This window comes from Silene latifolia, chromosome 11, assembly GCF_048544455.1.
Source record: "Silene latifolia isolate original U9 population chromosome 11, ASM4854445v1, whole genome shotgun sequence".
NCBI lineage: Eukaryota > Viridiplantae > Streptophyta > Magnoliopsida > Caryophyllales > Caryophyllaceae > Silene > Silene latifolia.
Genome location: NC_133536.1, coordinates 207154063 through 207174825, shown reverse-complemented (window position 1 = coordinate 207174825; position 20763 = coordinate 207154063). Strand labels below are relative to the sequence as shown.

Genomic DNA, 20763 nt, shown 5'->3' with positions numbered 1-20763 from the left:
GTTAGACGATATAAAACGTCAAGGATGGTAGATGAAGTTATTTCTACACTACTACGTTACTTTTAACACGCGTCTAACTAGGGTGTCGAATAGCATGTACTAGGTAATTTGGCGTGAGAATATCATCTCCCAAATGAAAAGCCAACTATCATTCCTACAATCCGAAAACCAAATACCTTGAAATTCATACTACGAGAATGTTGTTGGCAACCCATTGATCATGTAGGTATCGGCGCCCGTTGGATTAGGGCACAAATACCAACGTAGCTACTGCACATTCAAAGTGAATAAATAAAGCGCTTTAAGGGGGGAGCATAAAAGTTAAGGACAATTTCCTAGAAAATATTGAAGATTCTCAGCGGCACAGGAGTCCTGTAATTACAATAACATCTAAGTAGGAGCGCTTTATTTGCTACATCTTTGCTCAAATATGCAGCATGACAATAAAGGCATAACAGAAAACCCTAATCCAACAATGAGAATTCTGCAGCATGACAAATGATACAGGCTGCAACGGAATATCAGACTCCCGAATGGCCTCTCACAGACTCTGTAAAACTTCAACCTCTCATAACGGATGAGTTCTTGGCATCTTGCTGAAGCATGTACTCTTTCTTCATTTTTTCCAAAACGCTATCGTTTGTACTGCAAATTTAGCAAAACTAAGTTTAACGTTGCACTTAAAACCATTGAGGTAACTCAAAAGCAGCAAGTTTATTTTTCAACCTTTAAAGCACAATAAATCCACCCTCTATACAACTAATCTAGAGTGCAAAAGTTATTCACAAGCGGTACCAATATTACCCCAGTGCCTCCCATCTTCAATAAACTAAGATGTAAGAGGGTCGGATGAATGGAGCCTCACCCCTTCGTTAAAAACACAGGGGCTTCCAGATGATCCAAGACAGCAGAATATTGCGTGTTTGGCCCCATTTGAATGAGAAACAGATTGACAATCACAGGCAGTTACTTCTCTGATAAGAGATTGTCTAGCACTGGTGCATTTCGAGTCTTGTTGGAATTTATAAATAAATACCGAGTAATCAATTTAAATGAGGTCCTCATGCGGTTGCTTTAAGAAAATGCTTTTGATGATAGTTACAGTGGTGCTGAGTGATTAGTTACAATGTAGAGATTGAAAACCCAAGAAATCACACCGTCATCTTGAAACGAGTGGACAGGTGATTTCCATACATGTTTTCGACTGATCGCAAATCATAAATGATGCATACGCTTGAGACATACTCCGTAGTATTTAGTTGCTTAGAAGTTAGAACATCACTGAAACAAAACCAGCATCAGAGATTTTGGTAAGAAGTGAACTTACAACTGATGAAGGCAGTTATTCAGTTCTTTAGCTTGTCCTCTACACTTCCACACTACAGATAGTGTCCTCCCAGAAGCACATTCCGCATACTTAGCCGTTAAAACATCACATTCTTTCAATGCTTTCGCCTTCATTTTGCTGCGTAAAGCTGAAAGTTAGGTTAACATACAATTAGCCATTACCAACACCAATATTTCCCCGTGAAGACACACAAGCACATCACTGACAACAAACTACACCAACCACAGTCAATGCAAGTTTGCTGCGATGACATATATCAATGTACATCTCACAAAGCACCCAACATTGGCGAAGTAATAAAGAAAAGAGAACCACTTAACTATCAACCTTACCTCTGTCGACATGTTTTCCTCACTAGAAATTCCTACTTCAAAGACACTAAGAACGCTACTCCTAGGATACACACATAGTCGTCACTTGCTGGACTATTGTATTTTATTGATGTTTGATACTTTGAGCTAGTTTTATCCGTGAATTCAAAATCAAAGGGTCCCCTTTGAGGTTCGATACTTTGAGCTAGTTTTATACATGACTTCAAGATCACCAGAAGATCAAAGGGTCCCCTTTGATGTTCGATACTTTGAGCTAGTTTTATCCATGACTTCAAGATCACTACGAGATTAAAGGGTCCCCTTTGATGTTCGATACTTTGAGCTAGTTTTATTCGTGACTTCAAGATCACCAGAAGATCAAAGGGTCTCCCTTTGAAATCACTTCCTACTCTATTGACATTCTCTTAAACTGCGAACCTGCAAACCCATTCCACTTATTCGACACGATACAGCACTATACTATTGGTAACTCTTCAATTATCATACCTACACCTCTCGAAACAACGAAAAATCCAACCGCAAACAACCCCACCAGTTCAACAGTTTCACATTTCCATCCTACATTTACGTTCATCTTTAAACTAACTAAAAGACGCTTCATTTCGCATCATCTGTCCGAAATAACCTCTCTATTGAGGAATTGTTTGCGTTTATAATACAAATTCATCAAGAAAAACAACACAACCAAATCTCAGTACAGTACTAATTGTAATTCAGACAAATACTAAAGATGATTATACAACAAGTAATAAAAGATCAAAATCCCAGAAACAACAATATCAAATGATTAAAAAACAAGTTTAGGGGTTAGGGTTTTATGATAAATCAGGGAAAAAAACAGTAAATGACGATTAAAAAAAAAACAAATTGACCTTCTTCAACTTTCTTCTTGACATGATTTTCTCTGGCTTCTTCAAGATAGCCCATTTGATTTGATTTGATTTTAATTTGAATTCAATTCAATTCAATTGATTTGATTAATCTGCAGTTTATGAGCAAAATGGAGACTTGAAACGAAGGGTTTTGTCAAGCTTCAACACTCCCCACGATTTTTCCCTTTCACTCAATTGTAGATTCGAAACTAGACTTGTTAAACGGGTCGGGTGGGTGGGTTACGGTCTTACGAATTCGATCATATTTAGAGTAGGGTAGTACGGCTCTACGACCTATGGCCGCTATGGGTATGGACGCGTGGTGTATTTTGAGTTTGGAAAATACGAGTTTAATTTAGGAAAATACGAGTAGTATGTGTGTTTAGTGTATCGGAGCCTCTAAGGGGAAAAAATAGTGGTTATGAGAATATGTGTTACTAATTAGAGATATCGTCTCAGATAATTGGAACGATAATCTAATTTATGAACACTTGACTTAATTAATTAAGTGATAAGATTCATAACAGTTATTATCATTTACATGAGCTAACCTTGGTTGGAGAAAAAATGATATGCATGATGTTACGCTGAGAGAGTTTATAGCTAAATGCTTGAGTTCTAATTAATTATGAATAAAGGTATTACAACCAAGAACCAAGACAAATTGCGATTTGGCTAGATAGAGTTCAAGTGGGACGGAATAACTATAAGATACGAAATATATACAAAAATATATCTCGAGTTGGCAGAGTGTCCTATCTTTGGCCGGTTACAGCAAGACTAAGCAAGACTCAGACCAGGAGAGGTTTAATGACGGGCTAGAGGTCTCAATATAGTCACGTTGGTTGAATCCTTTGGTGACTAGGCGGGTTTTGTGCTGGTTGATGGTGCCATCGACATTATTTTAGTGTGAAATTCACTTTCACGAGAATTACTTTTACAAGTAGGTTGGTATATGAGGGAACGTGAAATGTTGAAGTAACATTGCCTCACTTTACAGACTGATTTCCCATTTATACCAATATATTGTATTTATAATGACAAAATACATGTGTAACATTCATTTCACAAATTTAGAAAATAAATTGAAAAATTACAAATTTAAAACAACATCGTGAATTTTCACGGATTTTACACTATGTTTATATCTTTCTATATTTTCTACGGATATTATCCTAATTACCATCCAATAACAATAATTATACAAAGTCTCTTTTTCTTTCGTATTTATAATTATAGGGGCGATTAATAAATAACCAAGACGAAACAAATTAACACATTCGAGTAAGTGAGTAGGGACTAGGGAGTAACATCCCACGAGCCCAAATCATTATTCATATACGTATTAGGGTTTTAGCCCAGACACTCTCTCGTTAGTTAATTTCTTCAATTCTCCCTTTGAAATTGAAATCATCCCAAAAAAAATGCAATTTTTGAGTCGCATTATCACTCGAAATCTCCAATCATCACCATCATTACGCAGTAATCTCCTTGCAATCCCTAGGTTTTTCTCCACCGGCGGCGATGGCGGCGGTCATTTCGTCTGGGACGATTCCTCTACCTCCACATGGTCCACCGGTCTAACAAAAGACCAAATCGACGGCGAGGCGGTCGGACACCAAGTCACTCCGCCGCCACCGTCAACCGGCGACGGCGGAGGAATAATCGGAGGCGGCGGAGCGATCGAAAGTCTGCCGTCGTCGATGAGTTGGATGCAACAGAAGCAAGCGAAAATGGAGCGCGATTCGCGAGGGTTTAACGAGGTGATTAATAATTGGGAGGCGAGAGAGTTGGAGACGCACAAATTACTGAAACAAGTGTATGAGACAGGAGTTAGAGGATCGTATTTGAAGGATTCGGAGAAGACGGAAATGTATAAGAAGTATAAGGAAAATCCGGAGGAGTATACGGTGGAGAAATTGGCGGAGGAGTATCGTATTTTGCAGCAGCGAGTTGAGGCGATATTATGGCTTAAGGAGGATGAGGAGGATGAGGCGAAAAGGCGTGGCGAACCTTTGGATGATGCTGTTGAGCTCTTGCTTGATAATTTTCCTCAGTAAGACACTTTTTTTCGAGTCGTGTAGACGGTTGTTTGGTTTGTTATATGTTGCATTGTGTGTATGTTCTGTGATTCATTGATTTGATAAATTGTTTGGTTGTTGAACTGCTGTGTGTGTAATTGTTAAGCCCTCGTATACGATTTACTCTGCCCGTCTCAGTCAGGCATTTTAATCAAAGATAAAGAAATGATTGGAGCGGAGAGAGAGTAGTAGATTGGAAATTTAGGTGGACAATTCAGTAATGTGAAAGAATAAGTGACAAGAATAGTTTACAGATTATGTAAAAGGGTCTATATTTTGGATACAACTACTGTCGTAATATGTGAGATTGTTTGAAGTTGATAATGATAAGTATCGCTGTAGTGGATCTTTACATTAGGGCTGTGTTTGGATAGCAAAAGTGGAGGGAAAGGGAAGGGAGAGGGAAGGAGGGGAGGGGTGGGGTGTGGGTGTTTGGATACAATTTCCCTCCAAATCTTGCCTATTGTGGAGAGATTTTGATTTGCCTTGAGGGAGGAAAAATGGATCCCTCCAAATCCCTCCCCCTCCATTTCCCTCCATTTCCCTCCACCCTTATTTGCTATCCAAACAAGGGATTTTAAATCCCCTACACTCCTTCCCTTTCCTTTCCCTCCAAATCCCTCAATCCAAACACACCCTAGAGGATTCTATAGTATTTTCGCTGGTTGGTAGTTGGTACTGTCTCTGTTGGAGCTTGAGTATTGCTGCCATCTAGTGATCTCCCGATCAATCGGGGAACAAAAGTTAGGGGTAGTTCGTGTGTAGGATAATTTCCTGTGCTGCCATTTAGGGTGTGTTAGGATTGAGGGATTTAGAGGGAAAAGAAAGGGAGGGAGAATAGGGGATCTAAAATCACTTGTTTGGATAGCAAATGAGGGTGGAGGGAAATGGAGGGGGAGAGATTTGGAGGGATCGAATTTCCCTCCTCCAAGCCTAATTAAAATATCTCAACAATAGGCAAGATTTGGAGGGAAATTGTATCCAAACACCCATACTCCATTCCCCCTCCCCTTCCCTTCTCTCCCTTTCCCTTCCCTCTTTCCCCCTCCCCTCCCTTTCCCTCCACTTTTGCTATCCAAACACAAAAGTTGTGGGTAGTTCGTGTGTAGAATACAGAGCAATAATACAATTAGTCTTTGGGTAGTTCTTTTGTAGGATCACTTATACTTCATTTCTTTGCATGCTGATGAAGCTTATTTATGGTTTGAATACTTTCTTCTTGCAAAATAGTTGTTCTTTAGTGCTATGGTTCAATTAATGGTATGGTGACAGCAGCATTTGAAGTGCAAACTTCGGCCAGCAGACAGTTTTTTATACCGAGCTGCATCAGGATCTCCTGAGATCAAACCTTTTTGCACTAACAGTAGAACAATGCAGATTCAGTTATGAACTTAGTTGCATTTTCCATGGCTAATAATTGCCACCTTATAGCTCTCTATCCACTCCTCAGCGTGCTGGTAATAATTGTTTGGAGGAGTATTGTTTGTTGGATTACTTAATAGGTGTATTTAATAGCCTTTCACTGTCATTGGCAATGTCAAATATAGTTATAAATTATAATCTATTTCTGAAATGAGATTGACTTTGGTTTTCCGTAACTGGACGCTCTTTCTGCTTGTGGCAGTTTCTTTAATTCTCACGATAGGGAATACCATGTGGCAACACTTCCATACAAACCTGATTTCAAAGTGATGCCAGAAGGTTGGGACGGCACAACTAAAGATCGAGATGAAGTACACTATGAGAGATCAAAGAAGGAAGATGATGCATTGTACAGAGAATTCAAACTGAGATTTGAGTTCAATAAGATGAAAGTAAGTTTTGCACTCGTTGGATTGGATCTTTAGTCACGGGTATATCTGTTTTGTATAACCTGGCTAATTGTTTTTAGGGGTTTAGTTAATTATGAAGCTGGTTGAAATCCCCATTTTCCTTCATTTAGCTGCAATTTGAATTCTTAGGCTGTGAAATGTCACCGTTTCTTGGTTAGGACCGTCTTAACCTAAGACGGCTCTCACACCCGATTAAAATAGAGGTGAAAATAAAAGGAGATTGTGAGAGGTTTTAAGTTAGGACGGTCTTAAGCAAGACTAATTGGTGAAATTTAGTCTTCTCATTTAACTTGACTGTTGGTGAAAATTAATTGTTAATGAGATCTTTGCTTTTATGAACAGTTCAAGAAGCAGGTTAAAGTCCATAAATATAGCAGGAGGCGTCCTTCAAATGGATGGGAGTTTATTGTGGAAATGAAACGCTTTCGAGGAAAGCGTGGAGACGGTAGGGGGTGGAAATTCGCCAGCCTACCTGATGGATCAACCCGTCCATTGAACAAAATCGAGAAGATGTACGCCAGGAGGGAGACTCCACGTGGCCGTTGGAAATTGCGTCCATGGACCTGCAGCAACTCTTTTTTCCCACCAAAATGTACTTTGACTTAAAATGTATGATGGAGCTGCTGATTGTTCGCTGCGAGGTTTGCAAGGTTCCTTGATCAGCACCTTTTTCAGGCTTGTAAGAAATGAGTCCTGTACTCATTTTTTTAATGCTTTAAAAAAAAAAAGCTATCAAAGGAAGTATTTATCAAAATGAGTCAATGTAGTTTCTTCAAATCAAAGTATGGAGCATATTAACCCGATCTACACGTCATCTTGGCAGACTTGATTGAGCCATCAACCGATTTGATAGGTACTTTCCTAAGTTTTATTTCGAATGTTTTGTTTTGGAAAAAAGTTGCGATTTTCTGTTAGCTATTTGGTGAATTTGCTCCAGATGTATAAACAGAATACCAATTTTTAGTTTACAACTTTAATTGGAGCATTATGGCCCCATGAATGGATTCTTTTGTTCCATTGAATTGTATCGCGGTTTTTTTTGCTGGCAAGAGCTTTTCAGTCACAACTTCTTGCATCGCTTTTCAGAATCAAGTATGTAACGAGTATGTCAAAATGTGCTGTTTTGTATGCTATAAGACCCGATGAATACGTGATCGATCATTCATATTTCGGTATGCAAGAAAGTGTAGTTGTTGGATGAGTATTACTCCGTATGTGAGGTGTTGGCAGTAATATGAGGGAGAGGAAGAACAAGTCTGTGGAAAAGACGGTGGCGAAAAATGGAGCGAGTGTCTTTTGCAGCATCTATAGCAGCAGGAGACTGCTAAGGAAATAAGAATGCCAAAAACAAGTACAGCAGCAGTACATATGAGAGCCAATTCAGTTGATCGCATTACGCCTCGACTGTCTTGGAAGGGAGTATCTTCAACCGTGGTATAACCAAATTAAGCAATGTTTAAAATGATCAGTTCCACAGTCGGAGATGGAGGTGCTGGGTTTTTTTGTTTGCTCACACGATTATTTATTACGCTACCAACATCTCTAAATTTCAACACAACGACCTTCAATTTGTTTATGTTGTACACTACTCATATGGAACGGGTTTTACTAGACCGAACCAGCCAGCGACAAGATTCAAAATCTGATTCCGCGTATAACGTTTGCTCTTAGACTCGACTCAATTTGTTCTGTTAAATATTCACAGATTACAAGCCTTTGCTGGATCTTGTTGCTTTGTTAGTGCAGACATTTATGGTGATAACCATTGTTAGTAAAGGCCGAGGGGCAAGAATCTGAAGTTGCTGACAAAATTCTCAAGTTCATGTTGTGTATGCTTGACGGCTATGTTACTCAGACTCGTTTAGAAGTATCCGACACGGGTATGTGTCTAAGTGTCAGATTTGGCTATTTCTATGAAAAATATGCATATTTTGGTTCAAAATGAGGTGTCTAAGTGTCATACCCATGTCCGAGTGTCGAGTGTCAGACATGGGTACGCCGTACGTGAGGGAATTAGAAGAGTCGGAGTAACATAGCTTGACGGCCTTTACATTGGCCACATCTTGGATACTCTCCCCCGGGTAACCTCACAGTCGCCTCGCCTCCAGCATTACAATTGAGCTGAGGACCTTAATGTATCTCTCCACGACATAAATTGGTTTTCTGTCTACTAATTGCCATATTGATTGACCATGTATCGAGAGTTGACTATAGGTGAGAGTTATACCCTTAATTAATCCAAAAAAGTAAAAAAGTACTAGATGTGAAACACAAATTTATATCGGATTTAAATAATGTTAAAATAAAAAGTAAATTGTGAAATGTCATAACTAAACTCTGTTCTTTTCAGCTTCTTATTTACCTTAGTTTAGTTAGCTCAACTTATTTCAGCTTTATTTATCTGAATAAATTTTAATTCAATTAAATTCCGTTCAATTTAGTTCAATTTTAGTCAGTTTAACTTAAATTTCGTTAAACTTAAAAAACATGACCCTAGACTGTCTTAAACCAGTAAGTAGACTATACAACCAGTTGTACAGGTTGTATAATACAGAATTCGAGCTTTATAAAGAATAACTCGAGCTAACACTTACAAATAATGAGCTTTATATGAAAGAAATCAAACTCCATTATAAAAATATTGAATTTAAAAAATTATGATAAAACTCAAATATACTCCGTAATATATACAAGCTCAATTAATATTTGACATTAAAAAATTAAAATATAAATAAAAATTTATAAAAACTCATTTAAATTTGTTATGGTTGTAATATTCCCGTCACAAGTTTGTGACCTCTCACAAAAAGGGAGAGGGGACAAGGTGGGGCACCCCCTATGTGCTTCCCACTCACTTCTCAATGAGCATTTTATGAGAGAAAACGGTATCCGTCACAAGCTTATGACGGATATCGTCCGTCTCCAATGAGATTTTGTGCTTAAACTATACCTTGTTGATGTGAAATGTGAAATTTTTCCAGAAACCCCGCGTAAGAAGCACCTGTCTTAAACTGGCGGGACCCCCACAACATTCATTCATTGACACACTCTCTTCTAAATTTAACATATAATAATCTCCTTCCTTCCTCCTCTCTTTTCTCTCGCCATTTCTCCACCTCCAATTCCTCCCTCTAACTCCGGTAACTTCTCCGCTTTCTTCTCTTCTTCCTCCCATCTCATCTATATTATCCCCCCCTTTCCCTTCAATTTTTCCTATTATTTTATTCCTTTTTTCTTCAATTCCTTTCCCCCTCTTTTTCTAGGGTTTGTTCTTCTTCTTTGCTCAATTTATCAGATTTATCGTTTAATTACGAGATCTTTTCTTTCAATTGATATGAGTTACGTGATTAAGCATTTCATATTGTTGTTTAATTGTATGATTGGTTTGTTGTGATCAGATCTTCGTATTTGTTTGAATTATCGTTGAATTGCGAAAAGTTTAGGTTGTTTAGTTGATTATCTAAGCTATCAGGTCCTTGTAAAGATTTAATTAAGTATTTCATGAGGTTTTTCTGTTAGGAGATTGTTCGTTTTGTTCGATTTGTTGTTGAATTAGGAAAAATTAGGTTGTTGAGTTATTTAAGTTACGCGATGATGTGATGTTAGTGTTGATTGATCGGAGTGCATTTTGTTGTGATTGTTGAATTAGAGTAGGTGCAAACTTAGAAAAATTTTATAATATCCGGTCAATTGGTTGTTCTATAAGGAGATTTTTTTGTCATTGATTTAATTAAGCATGTCAATAGGTTGTTCTATAAGGAGATTGTTCATTTTGTTCGATTTGTTGTCGAATTAGGAAAAATTAGGTTGTTGAGTTATTTAGGTTGCGCGATGGTGTGATTGTTGAATTTGAGTGGGTGCAAACTTTAAGAAAAAATGATATTAGGTCACAAAGTTAGACTCTTGATTGAATTAAGCATTACATTACGTAATTTGCTTGCTTAGAATTAGATAGGAAGTAATTTTTATCGTGATTTCTCGGACAGTAATATAACGGTTTGTTCATTGTTAATGGTCTGTTTGGCTAAGAAATTAATTTAAGACATACCTTAGGATGTTGTGTGGACGTATATATTCCAAAGAGAAATGAACCGTTGAGAAGTAATATGTTGTGGATGGTAACCCCCTTCCAAAAAAAAGTCAAAAGGGTGATGTAGGGAGGATGAGGTCAATTAAAAATTTGGGCTGATTGGTAATGTTTTTGTGCTGGCCAGATTTTTGAGATTTGTTTCGTGAGTTGAAAAAATGGCTGATGCGTCGAGGGAAGACAATGTGTACATGGCAAAGTTGGCCGAGCAAGCTGAGCGATATGAAGAAATGGTAGAGTTTATGGAGAAGGTGGCAAAGATGGCCGATGCTGAGGAGCTTACTGTGGAGGAAAGGAACCTTCTCTCTGTAGCTTACAAGAATGTGATTGGTGCTAGGAGGGCGTCGTGGAGGATCATTTCCTCTATCGAGCAGAAGGAGGAAAGCAGGGGAAATGAGGATCATGTTGCCACTATCAAGGAGTATAGGGCTAAGATTGAGACCGAACTTAGCAAGATTTGTGATGGAATCTTGAACCTTCTCGAGTCGCACCTCATCCCTAAGGCATCCTCTGCCGAGTCTAAGGTCTTTTACCTTAAGATGAAGGGTGACTACCACAGGTATCTTGCAGAATTCAAGACCGGTGCTGAGAGGAAAGAGGCTGCCGAGAATACCCTTTTGGCTTACAAGTCCGCTCAGGTGGGAGGTCACAAATTATTAATATTATTATATACGGAGTAAAATTTATTTGAGACGGTCTTATATGAGGTCAACCCATTAACCATTGTATTTAAATGATTATAAGGATATAGGTTGGCCTCACATTTAAGACTGTTTCATTAACAACTCGATCTATGATTATTACATGTTATGTCAATTGTTAGATTTCATATAACTGGTTGGTGAGATGTGCTAACTTGTTATTTGTTTCTTCAAGGACATTGCTTTGGCTGATTTGGCCCCTACTCACCCGATTAGGCTTGGTCTTGCTTTGAACTTCTCTGTCTTCTATTATGAGATTCTGAACTCGCCTGATCGTGCTTGCAACCTTGCAAAGCAGGTATCTTGTTGTTTTCTTCACTTCCTTTTTGCATTCAAAATTTTCACTTCTATCTTTCTCGCTCTCCTTCCCCTCCCTCCAACATACCTAGACAATGTGTTGAGCTTGCCTGACCATTATTTTCGTACATGTTTGATGTATATAGGCTTTTGATGAGGCTATATCAGAGCTAGACACATTGGGTGAGGAGTCATACAAGGACAGCACTTTGATCATGCAACTTCTCCGAGACAATTTGACCTTGTGGACTTCCGATAATGCGGTACTTAAACTCTTTCAACTAAATGATTTCGTATTCCTAGCTAATGTTTGCGTGCTTAATGATGATCTACTTTTGAACGTTTACGTGTGGTTGTCTATGTTCCCTTAATTTGTGACTCTGTTTGGTGCTGGGACTTTGGGCTTTACATTTCTTTAGGCTGTTACTTTGAGTTTGAACCATTTTACATTTTTAATTGGAAACATTATGTGAAAGCAGATCCAATTATTACTGAAGTTTCACATTGACTTCAGTTATATCATACGGAGTACTAGTTATATCGTTCTGAGTGCTTTATATCCTCGAATATATACAAACTTGTTACTTGTCAGTGTTCTTGCAACATTGGGACTTTCATTTTGGGCTTAAGGCGTTGTTTGAACATGCCTTGAATCTCTTTCCAGAACTTTATGTTCACTCATAAACACCTTGGTGATTTTGAGACTGAATAGTCAACACAATTTACGCAACACTGAGATTTGAGCTGGAATACAATAGCATGTATGGACACCACACAGAACACCATACATGAACTTAGGGTGATAATATGTATGCTCAAATACGTAATCTTACTCCCTAGTCCCTATTGTGAGAGGAGCTCATAAACTGTCCTCACACACGACATTATTTAAATGCCTCAAGGACTCACGTAAATGGCGGGGTAAGGGAGGGTTTGGATGCATGCAGCCTTACCCTTGCGTTCTTAGCATAGAGAGGCTTTCTATTGCATCCCAGCCCATTTAGTGTGCCCTTTTGCTTTATGACATCCTTAATCCAATCCAAAGAACATGGAGTCTTTTGGCTTCTTTGGAAACAGAGACTCAAAGAATTTATTATTGCAATTTTGATAGTCATTTGTTGGATAGCTAGTAAAAATTCGCTTTTTGTTTCTCAGATTAGTATTTATTATTGCAATTTTGATTTTATTTATATATTCTCTGGTGTGGCTACAACATGTTATTCATGCATTGACAACTTTCATGACATCCGTGTGCCTTACCTTGTCAAATGTGTTATCAGGAGGAGGGAAGCGAGGAGATCAAGGAAGCTACAAAAGGCGAATCGGCCGAGGGTCAGCCACAACAGTGATCATGAAAGGGGTTCTGCTCTGTATTTTTAGCAGAAGACTTGAGTAGAGTTGCCACTTCGATGGTTGTAGTTAGGATTTTTAAGTTAATCGTATGTTGTTAGTCTCGACTCCAGAGTGCTGGTAGAGTACCAGTACCACCAGAGATCAGACTTGGTAGTAGTTTACTCGTAAACCGCGTATTCTTGGATGTGAGTTGTGGGTTATGATTTAAGTTTGCTTGCTTGCTTGCTTCCCCGAGCTTTGTTTGATGTAAACTTGATTGTTCATTGTTGGTGTTACCTTAATCAAAATTTCAAGCTCTGAAATTTTTCCGTGTTATTTGTAAATTTTTACAGTAGTTGTATCAAGATAATGCAATACTCCGTATATACGACTATAGAGTACAATTTACTCCGTAAACTGTGATATTTTCAACCTCTAACTGGGCCGATGATCTTCATATAGTTAACCTTCAAGCTGAATCGTTTTTAGGGCAATGTACCTGTTAATCTGCCCATGAATCAATACAACCCGTAAACTAAGGGTTATGGATCTTATCGTCACAATTGAAAGATAAGGTTGCTCATTCATTCACAGAGTACTCGTCAACATCGCTGGGATCTAAGGTTCTGTTTTTCCGTGCATTTCATATACCGTATAGTTCCGCTGACACTGTACACTATTGAAGAGAAGTGAAAGCAGAGATGACGAGATATGATGAAGCAGAGATGCGGAGATATGAGAAAAGAACGCAAAAATGATGGCGATATGAGAAAATTGTACTTGCAAATAATACTCGCGGCATCATTTTATTTCTCAAGTATATAATAATAAGTTCGGTTTTTCTGACGTGTGCCTTATGTGCACACGAAGAAAACCGTAATATAAATTACACACGCTTACAATGGAGAAGAGAATCTATAAAACACCGACACAATTACACATAATATAGCACTGCTCAATTTCCGCTAACCACCACATCACGGTGTACTGACCGGACTTATCGCATCATCCCGCCTCCAATTTGCGGAGGCATCATGCCAGGATTTTGCCTTTCCATGTTCCCATGCCATCCTACAAACGAACCAAAAAACATCTTATTAGTTTTTTTTTTTTTTTTTTTTTTTTTTTTTGAAATAAAGAAGAGTTTTTATAGTATACAGATGACATTTGACTTATTTGGTCAAATGCACTTAAAACATCTTATTAGTAAACTAACATTCTCCGAGCTTATATATAACAGAAAGAGGAGGGAGGAGTGATGATTACCGAGTACAACGTCGTAGCCACGGTGTTGAAGCTCACGGTATTCTTGGCTTAAGGCGCAAGGTTCACAGCAAAAGTGGGTGCAAAAATCTTCGAAAATATCGGCTTCCATTCCAAATTGTGCCTTCAATTTTGACCTATATGCGCCTGAGTATACGCATTGACACCTCCCTCCTGTGAAGGCCAATATCAAGCTGTACAAGGCTCCACTCACTACCCATGCTGCACCCAACCAAACAACATTTATTAATTAAAAATTATTTCTAATATCGGCAGTAAATAATTAAGAAATTATTCGAAATGTTTCACCAATAATTAAATGAAATATATGACTTTTTAGACCAATTAAATAACTTAAAATATCATTTTTCACGAGTGTAATAATAATAATTACTGTTTTGAAAAAATGTAGAAAACATGTAATGCATGGAGAATGGTAAAATTAAAATAAGTTTTTGATTTTTCAAAAAATGATAAATAAAATGGAATAAGGAAAATATGTTTGAAATTTTAAAGAACTAATTTAACTCGAATAATAATTTTAAATTTATTACTCCGTAAATGAAAAAAAACTTACATGGTGAGCCTTTGTCAACAATCTCAGCAATGCGTCCAAATGTGATGCAAGGACAGAAACATGTCAAGCAACCTGTAAATTAAAACCTCAATATTATTATTATCTCGAATAACTTTAGAGTTGTCGCGACATAAAACAGTTTTATCTATACAGGGCCGTCTAATAACAAATTCCGTCTAATAACAAATTCATGAAAGCTGCATGTTATTACAAAGTCAACAAGAAAAGTCAAAGTCTAAGAGGGGTCCTTTTCAACCTTTTTTTTTGTTTGTTTATTCAACTTTTGTCACTAGCTAGTTTGTAAAATGTAGAAGCACAATAAAATAAAAGAACTTACATAAAGAGGGATCTGAGAGGCAGTCAAAAAGATCAGTAGAAAAGTCTACATTATTCGTTGCCATTGGAATTATTCCTGTTGCAGTTTGCTTCATTATTTGTTTTTTAGGAAGAAATAATGGTTATATATATAGAGGATACTCCGTAATGGTTTAGTATGTTACACACATTATTGTGAGAGCATTAATAATAACAATAATTAACAAAAAAATTGACACGAATTACAACTTCCGAATGTGACCCGACCTGAGCTTTGTTGACCTGGAACTGGTCCAATCTAAAATCAGCCGATCTGAAAATGACCCGATCGACAAAAATATAACTATAACTGACAAAAAAAAAGTTTGAAATGGCTAATTTAAAAGCATACCTAATATTATTTACGTTAGAAATAAAAAATTAATTACCAAAAGTAAATTAAAAATAGGTAATAAAAGTAAACGTACTTTTTCCTTTCTTAATCATTGACCCGAATTAACCCAAACCATTGATCTGAAAATGACTTACCCACATACCCGAAAACACCCGAAATCCGAAACAACCTGGCCCGACCAACATACCTGAAAACTGAAACAACCTAACCCGATAATATGATAAACCCGAATTGACCCGATCCAAACCCTATACGATTGACCCGTTTACAACGGCTTAACCCCAATACTTTCTTGTGTGTTTTTCGTAACACTTCGACCATTGCTCAAGCTAAATCTTTTCTTTATCTACTATTTTCATAACGAAAGTAACCCATCTTACGGTAAATTGGAGTAATCTTTAGTAGTAAATCATTTTATATTAAATGTAACTACAATAACGTTTATTACTTTTAGTCTTTTACAGTTTCATTACTATTTTACCTAAAATCGTACGTACCATTTTGGACATTTTCATGTCAATTATTGAGGTACCTTACTGAATCAAACAATCCATAAATATATACAAATGCATAGTGGGCAGTTACTCATTAACTCAAAATTAGTGTCATCCTCCGATGAACGCACTAATTAATTAGACATCGCTATTTCTGTATAATAACTCCAAGGTGGATTTGAATAATTGTTCTGATAGGTTGACATACGACAGAAAACAGAATATATGCATGCAGGGAATTGTGTTGTGATCACACTAACGTACCCATTCACATTATGACCTTTACAAATCTTATCTATATTAATACAAAAGACAATACTCAATCCTCGGCGCGCCACGTCATTAATACAGTTTTTTTTTTTTTTTTTTTGGAAATTCATGTTATGGTGGGACCCGTGAGTGTGTAATGTATTTATTTCTTCACATTTCCGTGTTTTCAAACATGCGATGAATTAAATTACAACAAATTCTATGAAATAATATTATGAAAAAATTCTATGAATTAATATTATGAAATAATTTTATACATTCGGTGTAAATAAAATTAATAACATATACGCAGAATAAATTACAAATGCGAGTAAATGAAATTAAATTACATAATTTTTAAAACAAAATTACGTAATAATAAAATTACATATTTTCAAGAAGGAATAACATTTATATACGGGATCGAACATAAAACGCAAATGAATTACATACATATGTTAAAGTTGATTATATTTCTTTTATCCGGATGTAAAGTTTTTTATGTATGCAATTTTTATTCACAAAAGTAGATTACGTTATTTCCTTATAAACCAGTGTATGTGAACACGTGTTTTTAACAAATTTAAACATAAATTATGTAGATCGTAGATTTAGACCAACTAGATAAGTATAATAGAAATGCAAAAACAAATATACATCCAAAAACATTAATACTGGCCCAAATACATGCCCGTGCAATTTTGCACGGGTTTAAAACTAGTTCTCATTTAAAACGGGTATATTCGCCTTAATTTTAAGACGACTCAAATATGACACAGAAAGCAAAAATCGAATGCATTGCAATTATTATTAACAATTGGTCTCCCTTGTGACGGGTTACCATTTGTGACGGATATTTTGTGAGATAAAATGGTAACAAAATGGGTTAGTGGAAAAAGGGGACCGCATGAATAGTGTTGCAGAGAGAGAAAAAGTGGGTATATTGTGAGGTAAAATGGTATCCGTCTTCAGCTTGTGACGGATATGTCATGTCTTCAATGAGAATTTGTGTATTATTAAAAGATTTGTCTTATTTATATGAGTGGGATGTTATTTGATCCGTTTTATTCTTAGGACTGATATACCTGTGTCATGGGTCCTAACATTGACTTATTATTACATGATGTTGCTTGACTACAAATGACTTTAAATCTAGTTTTGTTTATGAAATAAAGACCACACCCACTTTTTTTTTTTTTTTTGAAAAATTAACTTGATTATTAATGGTGATGATACTTTAAATTTACCGAGCATCTAAAAATTACTCCATATGTATTTTGCTCAATGCTCGATCTTTAGACTATAGTTTCTCAATATTATTTGTTGTCTAAACTTGCATAATGTTATAGCGGTATTGGTGATATATTAAAACTTCGGTATGTATAATCATACTCATATAGTCATATGCTTCCTTAATCTCACAATGAGTTTTATATACTCTTTTCTTTCCCGGCCGTCACAACTTCTTAATTACCTTTCGTAATTCATACACTTGTCAATCTTTTACATGTTCGCCACCTGGTCACTTTAACACAATTATTTACGTTTGCTTTATTTTCTTATCAAAATAAAATAAACGTAAATTATTCACTGATCAGACAAAATGAAGTACTTAATGTTGGAACCACATTTATAGATAAATGACATTTTTAACCTCTAATTGGGCCGGATGATCTTTCATGTACGTAAATACTCGGTATATGCTTGCTGCATTGAAGAGAAGCGAAAGCAGCGATGACGAGATATGTGAAATTGTAGCAAATAATACTCGATCGCATCATTCTATTTCTCAGGTATAAATAAGTTATACACGAAATTGATGAATATATAACACGAAAAATAAACAATCAAACGAAAAAGAAAAATCTATAAAACACCAACGCAAAACAAATCATCCGTACAATATATAACATCAAACACTGCCCAGTGCCCACTTTCGGCTAACCACCACGTCACGGTGTATTAATCGGACTTATCGCATCATCCCGCCTCCCATTTGCGGAGGCATCATGCCAGCATTTTGCCTTTCCATGTTCCCATGCCATCCTACAAACGAACCAAAAAACATCTTATTAGTTTTTTTTTTTTTTTTTTTTTTTTTGACAGCTGTAAATAAAGAGTTTTATATTATACAGATCACATTTGACTTATTTGGTCAAATGAACTTAAAAACATCTTATTAGTAAACTAACATTCTCCGAGCTTATATATAATAGAAAGACGAACAAGTGATGATTACCGAGTGCAACGTCGTAGCCACGGTGTTGAAGCTCACGGTATTCTTGACATAAGGCGCAAGGTTCACACCAAAAATGAGTGCAACAATCTCCGCAAGTATTGTCTTCCATTCCATATTGTGCCTTCAATTTAGACCTATATGTGCATGAGTATACCCATTGACATCCTGTGAAGGCCATAATCAAGGTGTACAATGCCCCACTCACTCCACATGCTGCACCCGACCAAGAACATTTATTAAAACACAAATTCTTGTTCAGGACGGACATAAACGAACATGATAAGACAAAATCAGAGGTTATAGGGACTAGCAAAACAATTGTCCTATCTAATTAAGCGGTATATTATTTGACATGTTTTAATCTTAAGACGGATATGTCCGTCTTAAGAGAGACCGACTACTGTTATTAAAAGACTCATTTATAACATATTGAAAGAAAGCGACAAATAATTAAGAAATTATTGGAAACAGTGGTGGAGCGGGGGGCTAGCAGGGGCGCCCGCCTCCGTTGGCATTTGAAAATTTCGACATTTTTAGTTAAAATTTTTGGATTTTTTCGGAAATTGCCTTATAGTATAATCAATTCGCCCCCGCTGGTCTAAAATCCTGGCTCCGCCACTGATTGGAAAAAGTTCCACTAATAATTAAGTGAAATAAATGACTTTGGTACTAATAAAAACAACTTTTTAGACAAATCAAATAGTCAAGTTATTGTTTGGGGAAGGTAGAAAACATGTGATGCATGGAAAACGGTAAAATAAAAAAAAAATTGATTTTTTTCTAAAGTTGACAAATAAAATGAAACGGAGGGAATATGTTCCGGTTAAAATGTAACGAGACTTTTAAAGAGCTAAAGGGGTCGTTTGGTTTACTACTTAGAAATGGAATGGATTGTAATGAGAAATCATAGGAGTATGAGATTTCAATTTCATACCTTCCAAAACATGTTTGGTTCATTAGAAAAATAAACCTGTAGGAATGGAGTTTGAATCTATGAGGAGCTAGGGTTGGGGTGGAATGAGAATCCATCAGGATTCTAACTCCATTCCAAAACACCCCAACCAAACACTAGAATGACTAGAATCCATTCCACTTCATTCCAAACCTCCCAACCAAACACGCTCTAAGATTTAACCAATATAAGTGATTAAGAAAGTATAAAACTCGGCTTAACTTCAATAATTTTAAATTATTTATTACTTTTTAAAAGAAAAAAAAAAAACTTACATGATGAGCCTTTGTCGACAATCTCAGCAATACGTCCAAATGTGATGCAAGGGCACCAACATGTCAAACAACCTGCAAAACTTCAATATATTACTAAATCTCGAATAATTTTAGTATCGTCTCAACAATAAAACAGTTTTATACAAGTATATACAGTTACAACTATAATTAAAACTTACATAATGAACAATCAGAGAAACAATCACAAAGACCAGTGGAGAATTCTCCGCCGACCCCGCCATGTTGCGGAGTTTGCGGAGCATAGGATTGGGCGGCTAATGGAATCCCAACCGCTGGCTGCTTCATGATATTAATTCGAGTATGTATTTCTTTTGAGATGAAGGGAGTATAATTTATAAATGATAATATTGAAAGAGAGAATGAGTGTTTAATTAGTTTGATAATATGCTTAATAGTTAGCAAGTATATATAGAGAATGTACGTAAGAAATGATAACGTAGAAAATTCAAGGAAGCTGCATGTTATTACTAGGTCAACGAGAAAAGTCAAAGTCGTCTAAGAAGGCTCCTCTAGTCCTCTTTTGTTTGTTGTACACGTTCGGGATAATTAAATGGAAATTGTTTATTCTTATTTATCACTTTAAAGAATAATTTTAGTCAATCAGTTAATTAGTTAATCATATACGGAGTATAATATAAGAGTATGAGATGGCTGACGGCTGACGGCTGACGGCCCTATGATACGGCAATTATTTATCAAGTTTATCGACTATTGTAAATCCATTATACGTTGAATCTTATACTGAAATTGAAGTGTATAATACACGGTTTTTCAGGATTCCGGGGTCCCGGAATAAAATTCTCCGGAAATCACATAGAAAGTTCCTCGGGTCAGATAAAGCGGCCACGCAAAGTTTGAGCACCAACGGAAGACATTTGGGGGTGCTTGGTGTGCCTGCAAAACCAAAGATTCGCAAAAACTCGGATTATCGTGAAAAATGTGTTAAATCTCGTTATTTGAGGTCAAATCGAACAGTTGATTCCTGAAATGAGCTCGGACGCGTGATTGAAAAACAGGAGAAAAAGAAACAGTTCCCGTTTACCTTCCGAACGGCTAAAATTGAAGTGTATAATACACGGTTTTGAGATTCCGGTCCCTAATA

At 36.6% G+C, this 20763-nt stretch overlaps 5 protein-coding genes across 5 annotated transcripts; 2 read left to right on the top strand and 3 right to left on the bottom strand.

Moving 5' to 3' along the window:
• Nucleotides 1-315: 315 nt before the first annotated feature.
• On the bottom strand, nucleotides 316-2790 carry LOC141612473 (uncharacterized). The gene is made up of 3 exons (XM_074431265.1): nucleotides 2553-2790; nucleotides 1328-1475; nucleotides 316-645 (listed from the first exon to the last, which is right to left on the bottom strand). Exons 1-3 carry the CDS (start codon nucleotides 2605-2607, stop codon nucleotides 561-563), a joined length of 288 nt encoding a protein of 95 aa, XP_074287366.1. The 5' UTR covers nucleotides 2608-2790; the 3' UTR covers nucleotides 316-560.
• A 1038-nt stretch (nucleotides 2791-3828) lies between these two features.
• Nucleotides 3829-7465, top strand: LOC141612472 (protein GAMETE CELL DEFECTIVE 1, mitochondrial). The gene is made up of 3 exons (XM_074431263.1): nucleotides 3829-4608; nucleotides 6258-6447; nucleotides 6808-7465. The coding sequence occupies exons 1-3, from the start codon at nucleotides 3977-3979 to the stop codon at nucleotides 7069-7071; spliced, it is 1086 nt and encodes a 361-aa protein (XP_074287364.1). The 5' UTR covers nucleotides 3829-3976; the 3' UTR covers nucleotides 7072-7465.
• A 2025-nt stretch (nucleotides 7466-9490) lies between these two features.
• Nucleotides 9491-13205, top strand: LOC141612471 (14-3-3-like protein). Its single transcript, XM_074431262.1, has 5 exons — nucleotides 9491-9605; nucleotides 10680-11190; nucleotides 11429-11551; nucleotides 11697-11813; nucleotides 12831-13205. The coding sequence occupies exons 2-5, from the start codon at nucleotides 10711-10713 to the stop codon at nucleotides 12897-12899; spliced, it is 789 nt and encodes a 262-aa protein (XP_074287363.1). The 5' UTR covers nucleotides 9491-9605; nucleotides 10680-10710; the 3' UTR covers nucleotides 12900-13205.
• A 456-nt stretch (nucleotides 13206-13661) lies between these two features.
• On the bottom strand, nucleotides 13662-15152 carry LOC141615398 (cell number regulator 2-like). The gene is made up of 4 exons (XM_074433771.1): nucleotides 15060-15152; nucleotides 14723-14794; nucleotides 14149-14367; nucleotides 13662-13953 (listed from the first exon to the last, which is right to left on the bottom strand). Exons 1-4 carry the CDS (start codon nucleotides 15121-15123, stop codon nucleotides 13880-13882), a joined length of 429 nt encoding a protein of 142 aa, XP_074289872.1. The 5' UTR covers nucleotides 15124-15152; the 3' UTR covers nucleotides 13662-13879.
• Nucleotides 15153-17926: 2774 nt separating this feature from the next.
• On the bottom strand, nucleotides 17927-20033 carry LOC141612470 (cell number regulator 9-like). Its single transcript, XM_074431261.1, has 4 exons — nucleotides 19820-20033; nucleotides 19641-19712; nucleotides 18414-18626; nucleotides 17927-18220 (listed from the first exon to the last, which is right to left on the bottom strand). Exons 1-4 carry the CDS (start codon nucleotides 19944-19946, stop codon nucleotides 18147-18149), a joined length of 486 nt encoding a protein of 161 aa, XP_074287362.1. The 5' UTR covers nucleotides 19947-20033; the 3' UTR covers nucleotides 17927-18146.
• Nucleotides 20034-20763: the final 730 nt, after the last annotated feature.

Bases quoted from the DNA above. Each gene is read 5' to 3' on its own strand.
- LOC141612472 (XM_074431263.1), top strand. From the start codon at position 3,977: ATGCAATTTTTGAGTCGCATTATCACTCGAAATCTCCAATCATCACCA. The intron at 4,609-6,257 runs GTAAGACACTTT...TGCTTGTGGCAG, and splicing joins TTGCTTGATAATTTTCCTCA to TTTCTTTAATTCTCACGATA. The intron at 6,448-6,807 runs GTAAGTTTTGCA...TTTTATGAACAG, and splicing joins TTGAGTTCAATAAGATGAAA to TTCAAGAAGCAGGTTAAAGT.
- LOC141612471 (XM_074431262.1), top strand. From the start codon at position 10,711: ATGGCTGATGCGTCGAGGGAAGACAATGTGTACATGGCAAAGTTGGCC. The intron at 11,191-11,428 runs GTGGGAGGTCAC...TGTTTCTTCAAG, and splicing joins TGGCTTACAAGTCCGCTCAG to GACATTGCTTTGGCTGATTT. The intron at 11,552-11,696 runs GTATCTTGTTGT...TGATGTATATAG, and splicing joins CTTGCAACCTTGCAAAGCAG to GCTTTTGATGAGGCTATATC.
- LOC141612473 (XM_074431265.1), bottom strand. From the start codon at position 2,607: ATGGGCTATCTTGAAGAAGCCAGAGAAAATCATGTCAAGAAGAAAGTT. The intron at 1,476-2,552 runs GTCAATTTGTTT...CCTAACTTTCAG, and splicing joins CAAGAAGAAAGTTGAAGAAG to CTTTACGCAGCAAAATGAAG. The intron at 646-1,327 runs GTAAGTTCACTT...CTAAATTTGCAG, and splicing joins AATAACTGCCTTCATCAGTT to TACAAACGATAGCGTTTTGG.
- LOC141612470 (XM_074431261.1), bottom strand. From the start codon at position 19,946: ATGAAGCAGCCAGCGGTTGGGATTCCATTAGCCGCCCAATCCTATGCT. The intron at 19,713-19,819 runs GTAAGTTTTAAT...GAAGTTTTGCAG, and splicing joins TTTCTCTGATTGTTCATTAT to GTTGTTTGACATGTTGGTGC. The intron at 18,627-19,640 runs GTAAGTTTTTTT...GGTCGGGTGCAG, and splicing joins TGTCGACAAAGGCTCATCAT to CATGTGGAGTGAGTGGGGCA.
- LOC141615398 (XM_074433771.1), bottom strand. From the start codon at position 15,123: ATGGCAACGAATAATGTAGACTTTTCTACTGATCTTTTTGACTGCCTC. The intron at 14,795-15,059 runs GTAAGTTCTTTT...TTTAATTTACAG, and splicing joins CCTCTCAGATCCCTCTTTAT to GTTGCTTGACATGTTTCTGT. The intron at 14,368-14,722 runs GTAAGTTTTTTT...GGTTGGGTGCAG, and splicing joins TGTTGACAAAGGCTCACCAT to CATGGGTAGTGAGTGGAGCC.